Raw genomic sequence first — 12,680 nt, forward strand, 5'->3', positions numbered from 1 at the left:
TCTCTCCTGGGAGTAAATCAGAAAATAAAGCAAATACATGGGCTTCTTGTGTGCTAAAATTCATCTCAAACTGGAACCACCCAAGTCTACCATGAGCTCTCGACATGTGTGCGCCCCCTTGCCTTTTTCCAGCTGTTGAGGTCCTCAGCACTGAAGTACCTCTGTGCTGGATTACACTTGGGGAAAGCCTACATGTCTGTATTGCTGTAACTGAACATCTCTTCAAAATACAAGTAGTACAATTCACTGGGATCTCCACTCGCTTATAACAGCCGTTCCAAAGGTACCCAAGGACCTCCACAGAGAACTAGTCACTGGCTAGACTCCAAGTTTCATAAACACACAGTAAAACTGGAAGCACCAGAACTTTTAAAGACTGGACCACTGTTCTCCTGCAAAGTTATTAGAATCACTAAACTCTTCTGTCTAGTGACTTCATGGCACCATAATGTCTTCACATCTCCACATCTCACAGAGACATGAATGCTTCAGCTGCATGTCAGTGCGTGGTTTCATAACCTTTAATTCCAGCCAGAGCCTATGCAGATGTGCAAAAGAGCACCAACTGGGTGTATCTCCCAGAGCAAGCCATAGAGCAGATGTGGATTTCTGTGACGCATGTCACAGAAGTTTCAGCGCTAAATCTTGCTTATAAGAGGAGAATTTGCATGCGCAATCACAGAACTTGGTACTTTAGGATGTTTTGCATCAATCCCCAACTATATTTAACTGGAAATTGTACATTTTCAAATGAATATTGCATAATATGACCCCTTTAATTGTAGTAAAGGTTAATTAGTACAATCTTTTCTATATTTCTGCTTGAGTGTAGCTCAAGAACCCTTTTATAAAAAACAAGGAGGAGAAAAATAAACTTTTTTTTCTTCCTTTTTTTAACTTTCCTGTAGACAATTTTGATTTTAAAGTGATGTTAAACTGGATTCAGTCACTATATAAACGTTAGGACTTCTCTGGTCTTTGCAGCATCACCGTCTAATCCTTCCTGGTCTGGTTTTCAGACTGAGGCAGAAGCAAAACTTTCCACATTCCTGAGAAAACGAGTACCTTCCAGCAACTTCAAACCCTTACTAAGTCGATTACCGTTAAGACACAAGGGGCAACAAACAGATGCACATACACGCTCATGCACACAAAGGTCGAATTTTCCCAAAAAAAATTAAAAACACCACACGCACACACACGAGCTCACAGAATCACACCACGGAATACAAATAACTAGGTCTCAACAGTGATTTACTGTACACAACCACATTAAGTGCTCACGTTTCAGGGGGTGGAGAATAAACTGTTTAGGGCTCTTTGATTGTAAAAAATAATCCCTACTATATACACACACATTAGCTTAATTATGGGTAATATCTTGTTGGAAAAAAAAAAAAAAAAAAAAAAAAATATATATATATATATATATATATATACACACCTTTGAATAGTACGCTCAAAAAAAAATTCTGTTCTTGGCACTTGGAATCACTAAACCCTTTAAAACATACAGTGATCATCCTGCAAACAATTCAGTTTAACTGCACTATGTTGTTGAACATAAATTGCATTTATAGCGATTTTGTGGGTGCGTGTCTCAGAGACAGTGTAAAAACACACAACTTTCAGGGTTTTGTTTTTTGTGTGTTTTTTAAAGAGTAAACTGACAAAATCTTAAAGCCTTATTCTGGACTTTTGGTTGTCATTTTTCAATAAGGGGATGATTGGGGCTTGTTGGGGGGCTGGCGGTGGGGGGTGGGGGGGGGACAAAGCACATCGTTGCTTCATCTTTAACCAGAAATCACTGAACAAAGTAAAAAGTCTTTTTTTTTTTTTTTTGCAAAAGTGACTAATAAAAGCTTACACGGTTATTTCCATGCAGTCATATAAAATACTACATTTCTGGTTCTCGTTAAGTATACTGGATATTTACAAGGTTTTATCATACAACGCAATCTGTACAGGGTCAGTTCACTTGGACGAAGCTTAACCGACGACGCGATCTCCGGAGACGGTGACGCTGTTGAGGTGGAGCCAAGATCCGAATCCATCCTGTTGCCGTGGTAACATGCTCGGCGAGTTTCATGGGGACTCGCCGGCCTTCCTTTTTAAAATAAAAAAAACAAACAACAACAACAAAAAAGATTCATTTCTTCAAGATGAGGAGGGGAAAAAGAAAAGGCAAAAAAGGAAGTTGGTGGCGACCTCGCGAGTGAAACAAATGTGCATAGGAGCAAACAGATGCGCCTGCTCCCGCACACACACACACACACACACACACACACACACACACACACACACACACACACACACACACACACACACACACACACACACACACACACACACACACACACACACAGACATTCTCCGTGTTATCTCACAAGCGCATCGTCCTCTGGGCTTTACTGTGGTTGGCTGCTGGCGCTGTCAGTCCTGTGTGTGGGCGGGGCTTTCTGCTGTTTCTGGGGCTGGGGTTTCAGCTGCTGCTGGTGCCTCTGGTGGTGAGGTTGCTGTTGCTGTTGTTGCCTCTGCTGCTGCTGTTGCTGCGCCGCCGCCGCCGCCTGGGTGAAGGCGCCCTGTTGCTGGAGTGCGAAAGCTGCCTGCAGGATGAGTTGGGTGGACTGGTTGCCGTGGAGAAGACGGGTGCCCTGACGATCAAACAGCCCCGTGATAATTGAAAAGGAAGAGATGATCACTCTTCAGCCTCATCCTTTCATTGTAGTTTATTTATACTCAGTAATCTTTGTGACGTGCTTAAAGGGGTGAATTTTGCTGGAGCGTTAGTGCAGTTAGAGACATCTGATTGTATCAACAGTAGTTATTCATTTATTTTGGCTCTGTAATGTCTTAATATTTAAATGAACGTTTAACTATATCCAATGTGTTTGATGGATACAAAGATAACAGAGAAGTAAGATTGGAAATAATTTGGGGTGGACACTGAAAGAGTGAATGAAATAGCTCTTTTAGGAATAACTTTCAATCTCGAACTGCTGCAAGCCACATGTTGAATATACTGAGTGAAAATCATCTAAATCCATAGTAATACTGTATAAAAAAGAGTTCTTGTACCTCATTAAATATGTTGCACTGTTCATTAATTGTACTTTGAGATATATACATTTTTTTATATAATATTAACAATCATTATAATTATCATCTTCTTCTTTTAGCTGTTCCTATTAGCAGAACAGCAGATCATCAGTTTCCATCTCACCCTGTTGTCTGCATCTTCTGTTGTCACGCCAACCACCTGCATGTCCTCCCTCAGCACATCCATAAACCTCCTCTTTGGCCTCCCTCTTCTCCTTCTGCCTGGTGGATCCATCCTCAGCATCCTTCTCCTATATACCCTGGGTCCCTCCTCTGCACATGTTCAAACCAGCATCTCGAACAATCCTGTCTGACTTTGGCTGCAAACTGTCTGATGCTGCACTGATATGTTCTTTCCAAAAAACAGTGCAACACCTCCAGCTCTGCCTTCTGTATTTTTGTTAGTGCCACCACCTCTAAGATGTACAACATAACTGGTCTCACTCTTTCACTCTTGCAGATATCCTTTTGTCACAAATCACTTCAGCCACCTTTCTCCATCCTGCCTGCACTCTCTCTTCACATCTTTACCACACTCTCCATTACTTTAGATAGCTGATCCCAAGTATTTAAATTCATCTGCCTTCACCACTTCTACTTGCAACCACACTATTCCACTGTGTGCCCCACCCCAGCCATTTACACACGTACTCCAGCTTGCTTGTAGTGACTTTCATTCTCCTTCTCTCCAGAGCATATTTCCACCTCTCCAGACTAGTCTCGATTTGCTCTCTATGCTTATGACAGAACATAGTGTCATCTGCAAACATCACAGTCCATGCAGACTCCTGTCTGATCTCATCCATCAACCTGTCCAGTAACATTTCAAAAAAGAAAGGAATTAGAGCTGATTCTTGATGTCATCCCACCTCCAACTTGAATGCAGCAGTCATTCATACTGCGCATGTCACTGCTGTCACTATTTCTCTACCACTCCAAACTCATACAATACCACAACTAGGGGTGTCATGGTACATAGAAGTCAGGATTATATCTCTTGTCATTTGAACTGGGATAGATTTACTGTGCAGCATGTCAAGTGTTTTGCATTTTTGTTTGTTTGTTTTTATGTCACGTGGGATGTCGAGTCAGACCAACTTCAATACTTTTCCATTTGTGCAAATAAGCCTAGCTTCCACTACTCTTTCCCATATTTTCATGCTACGGCTGATCAACTTTACATCTCTGGAGTTACTAAAGCTCAACACTTCACCTTTATTTTAAAAAATAGGAATCAGCACACTTCTCCTCTACTCCCCAGTCATCCTCTCACAAGATTTTATGAAACTATCTGGGTAAAAATTTCAGTGCCATTTTTCCCAAACATTTCCATGCCTTCACTGGTATGTCATCTAGACTAGCTGCTTCTCTACTCTGCATCCTCTTTATAGCTGCCTTCATTTCATCCTTACTAATCCACTGCAGTTCCATCCACATCATCCAGCCTTCCCCCCTCTCTCTCTTAATTTCTTTATTCATCAGCTCCTCAAAATACTCCCGCCACACATTCTAACTTGTGAGCATATTTACATTTGCATCCTTTATCACCCTAACTTGCTGCACATCCTTTCTAGCTCAGTCACTCTGTCTGTACAAGTTCTTTTCTCCTTCCTTAGTGTTCAACTTCATGTATAACTTGCAACAGTACCAGCTCATAAATGCCCTTTCCTTAGCTTTCACTCTTCCTCTTCTTCACTTCCAAAGTCATCTTACAAACCAACATCTGATGCTGACTAGCTATGCTCTACCTTGCCACCACCTTACAGTCTCCCAATTTCTTTTAGATTGCATCTCCTAAACAGAATGTAGTCCACCTGCGTGCATCTTCCTCCATTCATGTTACCTTGTGGTGCTGCTTCTTCTTAAAATAAATATTCAGGGCAACCATTTTCATCCTTTTTGCAAAACCTACCACCATCTGCCCTTTGACATTCATCTCCTTGAAACCCTATCTTCCCATTACTTCCCCTACCACCTCATCAAACTCACTCCAGAAATTTTATTTCTCCTTCACCTCACAATCTACTTAAGGGACATATGCACTGATGACATTTATCATTATCACTTCAATTTCAAACTTTAAACTCATCACCCTGACACTTGCTTAACATCCAATACACTCTTAATATACTGTTACAATGACCTGAACAGCAATTCTCCTCCCAGCCACACCATGATACAACAGTTTGAACCCACCTCCAATGCTCCTGGCCTTACTTCGTTTCCACTTGCATTCTTATGCAGACAGTATATCTACCTTCCTCCTCTCCATCATATCAGCCAACTCTCTTCCTTTAGCAGTCATACTGCCCAACATTCAAGGTCCCAACTCTCACTTCCACATTTCTAACTTTTTTTTCTCTAATGCTGCCTCTGGACACATTCTACATCTCTTGTCTTCTTCACCCAACAGTGGGCCAATTTCAGCCAGCACCATGTTGGACAACAGCAGTCGTGGTCATTGGTCATCCGGTCCTTGACTGATCTAATATGGAAATTCAATTTGTGATCTGCATGTTTGGTTGTGCAAAATTTACACTGTACACCCTTCCTGACACAACTCTCCTCATTTAGCCAGGCTTGGGACCGATAATCATGTACTGGCTTGTGCACCCAATGTGCCTGAGATGTGACAAAATTTATTGTGTACACCCTTCCTGCTTCTACCCTCCTCATTTACTGGGGCTTGGGACTTTCACTCAGAATGCAGACACTGTACACCCCATGTGGCTGAGGTTTTCTTATTATTATTATTATTGTCATTTCTTCTCTGGATGGAATTTGTATTCATTTATTAATTTATTCAAAAGTAAACTGCAGTTATGAATAACAATAAAGGCCTTATTTTTGAATAATAATTGTAAACATAAACAAAAATAATTGTTATTATTTATATTATTGTTTTTCTCAGAATGATACATTTTTAAATTTAGATTCATTTATTTACAATTAAACAGCAATTATGAATAACAATAACAATAAAGGCCTTCTTTAAATAATAATTAACATAAACAGTCATGATTGCTACTCTTGTTTATATTGTTGTTTTTCTCTGAATTAATAATTTTTAATTTAAACTTAAAGAAGAGCTATAAATAACAACAACAAGAATAATAGTTATAATAAAAACAAAAAGCCTTATTTTTGAACTTCAGCTGGGAAAAAAAAATGCCTGTTGGCATTAATGAGGTTTGCTGCCATCTTCTGGTACCTGTAAGAATTGTTGTTGCTGCTGCTGCCCCTGCTGGCTGCTGTGCGCCACAACAGCCTGGTTTTGGCTGTCAGGCTGACCCTGAGGCGGCTGAGCTGGTTGGAGAGTCAAAGTCTGGGTTTGGCCGCCCTGCTGAGGGACACAAGAGACATAAATAAATAAAGATAAATCAGGACACACAGGCAACATTTTCTCTACATTCAGTCTGCAGTAGATTTTAGAAGTCTCAAATTTTTCAATACTGCTTTGAGTTAAGACAAGAAAGTGACTGAAACTGACGCATAACCTAATCGAACAACTCCAACTAGTCTTGTGAGTCCTGTTTGAGTGTCAAACATTTGTCCCAAAAAAACTTGTCCAAATGCATATTTAGTGTCTAAAACTGCCAAAGTCGGCTTAAATTTGTCTTTTGGAAGACACCAGACACCACGACGGACTGTGGAAATGTAATTTAAGCTTCAGTTTTGGCCAGACAACTTATGTGGCTGAGTTATAGTTAAACAATAATAATAATAATAATAATCTGCTGTTTTTGCAGAATCAGATTTCATGATGAGCAACTTTTAAATTTTGTCAAATTTTAGTTTCATTATTTTTCATGTCATTTCATTTCATAAATTCATTAATTTTTCATTAAACCACTGATTAGTTAAGCAGTTATTTTAAAAGATATTCTGCAAAACATACAATAATAAAAAAATTATGGTCAATGCATTCCTACTTTACTTTAGCCTTTACAGCCCAAAATAAAAGGACTTAAAAAAGTGCCTAAGTGAAAGTAAAAAAAAAAAAAGATTTTAAAAGCGCTGCAGATACATACATGTTACATGACGTCCATTTAGAGGCAGCCTATTTTCTGGCTTTATTGCGCTGTGTTCAACATTAACGTTATGGCTTGACGGCTGATTCACGTAGTTCTATTCTGTGCGAATTCTTTACTCCCCAAAGGCAAAAAAATATACTACACTATATTACCTGATACTACATTCACATATTGGTTCTGGTGTAGTCAAGATTAAATTGAATGTTTCATGTTTTCAATATCTGAGAGGGTCGCAGATAAACACCATGAGACTACAGACCATACTGTATAAAGTTCAAAATTTCTGAATTTTTCTACTTTCCATAACAATAACAATAAATCAGATTCCGAACTATGCCCGTGTACTATTGTTCTGTGCGAAATTTAAGAAAATTCCCTTTCACTCAAGAGGTTAGTGTCATTTCGTTCCCGCATGCAGCGAGGGTGAAGCTAGCGCCATCAGTCAGTAAGACACCAGTCAGTTTCTACCTCCTTCATGAGAGAAATGGGATCCAGAAGAGCCTGAGCATTATTTTTATAAGAGAATATCAATTAAAAACAATAAGATCGAACCTTATGTGGATACAACAATCTAAGTTCTGATTTATGTGGCTCTGCCCTTACCTGTTGTCCCCCAAAGGGATTGTACGCAGTGACCACCTGTCCCATGATCATTGAGGTGGGCACCATGACTGCACCACATGCCATTGGAGCCGTCACCAGCTTGGTCACCAGCTGCTGCCCTGCGGGGAACCTGGATAACAAAATCGCTCAACGTTAATTTTGTGAATTTTTATTTCACAGCTTCCTTGTGTTCCACTTACCGAATCGGTCGGTCTTGCGTGAAGGCAGCCACAGTTGTGCCTTGCTGCGTGGTGTTCTGCGGCAGGGTGGTGCTGATCTGCAGCACGTTGGGCTGCCCAGGCTGGGAAATCATCATGGTATTGTACAGCGGCGCCGACACGGAGCTCTGAGCCGGTGGCTGAGCCTGGGGCGGGGGCTGGGGAGGACGCTGGGGCTGCAGAGCACAAGATGCAAAAAAAAAAAAAAAAAAAGAAGAAGAAGAAAATAAACGTTTGGACACACGTTCCCATTCAACTGAATTCACAGTGTAACTCACCCCAAGATGCTAGACACTAGCAAAATTTAACCCACACCCAGCCCATGAGCAAGCACTGAAAATGGTAAAGAAAAACTCTCTCAGGCATTTTTTAATGGATAACTCATGCAGACTAGACCCAGTGAGGTCACCATCTGCTTCGGCCATTCTAACAAATAAAACAAAAGCACAACAAACAATTGTCAGAATAGGCAGTAATAAAAAAATGCTGCAGCTAAACAGCCGCATATAATCTAGTGTTCACAATGACAGATAGTCCACAAGACAACCTGGAGCCAAAGACTAGAGCAAACAGGCTGCACCAGTCAATCAGTGACTGTATCAATGCCAAATCAGTCATTGAAACAGGCAATTGTAATGTCATAAGGCTGATTTTGGAAACAGTGGGAAAGCAAAAAGGAGGAAAGAACAATGCAGAGTCCATGCGTGCAAGTCTACAGTGCATCCGGAAAGTATACACAGTGCCTCATTTTGTTATACGTCATATTACAGCCTTATTCCAAAATGGATTAAATGATTTTTTTTCAAAATTCTACACAGCACCCCATAATGACAATGTGAAAAGTTTTTTTTTTTGCAAATTTATTAAAAATAAAAAATAAAAAAACCCTAAGAAATCACATGTACATAAAAACTATCAGCCTCAGGTGCATCCTGTTTCCACTGATCATCCTTGAGATATATCTGGAGCTTAATTGGAGTCCACCTGGAGAAAATAATAATAATCTGCTGTTTTTGCAGAAGCTGATTTCATGATGGCATGATTTCATGAATGGACATGATTTGGAAAAGCTCACAACTGTCTACATGTGAGGTCCCACAGTTGACAGTACATGTCAGCGCACAAACCAAGCATGAAGTCAAAGGAACTGTCTGCAGACCTCTGAGACAGGATTGTGTTGAGGCACAAACCTGGGGAAGGGTACAGAAACTTTTCTGCTGCTTTGAAGGTCCCAATGAGCACAGTGCCCGCCATCATTCATAAACGGAAGAAGTTAGGATCCACCAAGACTCTTCCTAGAGCTGGCCACCCATCTAAACTGAGCGATCGGGGAGAAGGGCCTTAGTCAGGGAGCTGACCAAGAACCCAATGGTCACTCTGTAAGAGCACCAGCATTTCTCTGTGGAGAGAGAAGAACCTTCCAGAAGGACAACAATCACTGTAGCAACCCACCAATCAGGCCTGTGTGGTAAAGTGACCAGACAGAAGCCACTCCTTAGTAAAAGGCACATGGCAGCCCAAAAGGCAGTTTGCCAAAAGGCACCTGAAGGACTCTTAGACTACGAGAAACAAAATTCTCGGACAAAAATTGAACTCTTTGGTGTGAATGCCAGGCGTCATGTTTGGGGGAAACCAGGCACCATCCCTACAGTGAAGCATGGTGGTGGCAGCATCATGCTGTGGGGATGTTTTTTAGCGGCAGGAACTGGGAGACTAGTCAGGATTGAGGGAAAGATTAATGCAGCAATGTACAGAGACATCCTGGATGAAAACCTGCTCCAGAGTGCTCTTGACCTCAGACTGGGGTGACAGTTCATCTTTCAGCAGGACAATGACCCTAAGCACAGAGCCAAGATATCAAAGGAGTGGCTTCAGGACAACTCTGAATGTTCCTGAGTGGTCCAGAGCCCAGATCTGAAGCTGACTGAACATCTCTGGACAGATCTGAAAATGGCTGTGCACTGATGCTCCCCATCCAACCTGATGGAGCTTGAGAGGTGCTGCAAAGAGGAATGGGCAAAACTGCCCAAAGGTAGGTGCACCAAGCTTGTAGCATCATATTCAAGAAGACCTGAGACTGTAATTACTGCCAAAGTATCAAGCAAAGGGTGTAAATACTTATGCATATGCGATTCGTTAGTTTTTTTTATTATTTTTAATAAATATGCAAAAGCTTAAAAGAAAGCATATCATATCACCTTTCCCGTTTAATAGACGACTGAGTTTTCTGACATGCCACTGACAGTGTCACTCTACCTACTTCCACATCAGAAAAGTGACAAACCAGTTGCTGTGAATCAGCATTGCAAGGTCCTCGCCATAGCCTGCTGTTCGATTTGCATCATGAGTGGTTGGCCCAACTGACAGTGGCTCCATCTTGGTCCATTAGGGTATAAGCCTGACTGGTTTGTATGGATGAATGGCACAAGGCATTCCTGAAGGAACTTCTATCATAGCCCTATTTCCCAGAAAGGGCCATGGGTTTCCTGTTCCAGGTAAGCTCAGTCAGCAGAGCAGGGTGTCCATTCACACAAGGGTCTGTGGGTTTGAAGTCCGACTGAGCAGCTTGGATTTTTGTGTCGTGCTTAAGGACATTTTGCCACCAAGCAGCAAACGTAGGAAACATTGGTTCCACATTAGCAAAAAGAAAAGAGATGGAGGAAAATAAGAGGAGTGCACAGACAGACAGAGGCGATGACGTAATGTCTGCCGCCCCCCACTGGTTGATGGAAGTAATGATGTCCAATTTTTAAAAGCACAGTAATCAAGTCTGTAAAACTCCCCAACTTAATAAAAAGCACACGCCGGCATCTGATAGCAAGCAAAGTAACATGTGACCTTATATTACCCTACAACAAATGGAACAAGACAGAAAAAAAAGAAAGAGGAGAGGAAAAAAAAAGCACCAAGAGACAGCAAATCTGTTATGAAGTCGATGCAGCCTGCAAGGACATTTTGGTTATTCAAATTTGTACAAATACAGCGCTGAAATTCTGTATGTGCGTGTGTGTGTTTGTGGGGGGCATGCATGAGCGACAGATAGAGGTAGTCCCACCTGTGCGAGGGCGTTGGCTTGTTGCTGGAGGTTTTGTTGAGGGGGCGGAGCCTGCTGCTGCATAGCGAGCTGCTGACTTCCTGAATGGGCGGGGTTAATGGCCGTTTGCTGGACCTGACTGGACATTGTGGTTGCTTGCTGGGTCGACGCCACCTGGGGGAGCTGCATGTTCATCACGCCACCCTGCTGCTGTAGCAGCATCTGTCATCATGGAGACAGGAAGTCAGGCCACATTTCCACTGCACGCCATCATGACTCAGCAGTTTTTTTGCTTATTTTTGGTCCATTTTTATTTTAATAATGATTTCATGACAGATGCGCATTTTACATGGAAGTTTGCCAATTTTTTTTTTTTTTTTTTGACAATGACAAAGTTTTATTCGGCACACAAAATATTCAAATAGAAAAAAATGAACAATTCCACAAAGCATAAACAAAACTAGTGAGTCCGAAAGGGTGTGGGCTGAAGCAAAGCTTATTAGCGCCCACCCCTGCTAGTACAAGTCCATCAATTCTAATCAGTCATATTTTCATAAATACAAATTCATTACTACATGTCGACACACAGACATACACATCAATATACTATTCACTTATAATTATATTTATATAGTACCAGATCACAAGAAAGTCAAATCAAGGCACTTTACACAAGTAAGGACTAACCTTACCAACCAACCCCCAGAGCAAGCACTAGGCAACTGTGGTGAGGAAAAACTCCCTATAAGGAAGAAACCTCAAGCAGACCAGGCTCTTGAGGGTGACCCTCTGCTTGGGCTGTGCCATATATACATATATACATACATAAATATATACATATATATACATACATATACACAGTCACTTATATACATATATACCTACCCATATCTATATATCTACATACGCATATACATACCCACACATTCAAATATACAATAAATCCCACTTATAAATTGAACATTCCCTATAAATCAAATTATATTTGCTTCTTTATGATACTTAGACATGATGTTCTTTTTGAGTAGTTTCTTAAATCTTACTAAGGTACCACTCATTCTAACCTCTGTTGAACATTCGTTCCATTTCTTCACCCCAACCACAGACACACAAAAACCCTTTACATTTGTTCTTACTGGTGGTTTCATAAAAATTGCACAACCTCTTAAACTATATCTGGATTCCCTCAACCTGAACAGACTCTGGACATGTCTCGGTAAGGCTTGGTTTTTTGCTCGAAACAAAGTTTGAATTGTAATGTAATTGACCAAATCTATAAATTTTAATAAATTTAAAGACACAAATAAAGAATGAGTTGGTTCACGATAATGTTTATTGCAGATGATTCGTATGGCTCGTTTTTGCAAAAGGAATATTGGATTGGTGTTTGATTTGTAAGTGTTTCCCCATGACTCAACACAATATGTCATATATGGTACCATCAGAGAATGATATAAAGTAAGTAACCCTTCTTGTGGCAGTACGTCTTTGGCTTTATACAAAATGTCTATAGTTTTTGACAATTTTGATTTCACATAATTTATATGTGGTTTCCAGCTAAGTTTATTATCAATTATAACACCTAAAAATTTATTCTCTCTTACTAACTCAATTTCCTTATTGTTTATAGTTAAATTTTTACATTTGGGTGCCTGTTTATTTCCAAATATAATACATTTGGTTTTCCCAAGG

At 40.6% G+C, this 12,680-nt stretch overlaps 1 protein-coding gene across 2 annotated transcripts in view; it reads right to left on the reverse strand.

Annotated features, from left to right (window-relative positions):
• Window positions 1-638: 638 nt before the first annotated feature.
• The window catches only part of LOC117527005 (circadian locomoter output cycles protein kaput-like), an 84,566-nt gene continuing 72,524 nt past the window's right edge, over window positions 639-12,680 (reverse strand). Inside the window, exons 20-25 of one of the 2 annotated variants that reach the window (XM_034189138.1) lie at window positions 11,010-11,210; window positions 7,937-8,130; window positions 7,737-7,866; window positions 6,311-6,442; window positions 2,336-2,654; window positions 639-2,259 (exon numbers count right to left, since the gene is read on the reverse strand). In XM_034189138.1, coding sequence (XP_034045029.1) covers window positions 2,409-2,654; window positions 6,311-6,442; window positions 7,737-7,866; window positions 7,937-8,130; window positions 11,010-11,210 — 903 coding nt within the window. In that variant the 3' untranslated portion in view covers window positions 639-2,259; window positions 2,336-2,408. Of the gene's footprint in view, window positions 2,260-2,335; window positions 2,655-6,310; window positions 6,443-7,736; window positions 7,867-7,936; window positions 8,131-11,009; window positions 11,211-12,680 lie in introns of those variants that run through there. The other variant, XM_034189140.1, reaches the window with a different exon arrangement.

The sequence above is a fragment of the Thalassophryne amazonica genome, chromosome 15, assembly GCF_902500255.1.
Source record: "Thalassophryne amazonica chromosome 15, fThaAma1.1, whole genome shotgun sequence".
Classification (NCBI taxonomy): Eukaryota; Metazoa; Chordata; class Actinopteri; order Batrachoidiformes; family Batrachoididae; genus Thalassophryne; species Thalassophryne amazonica.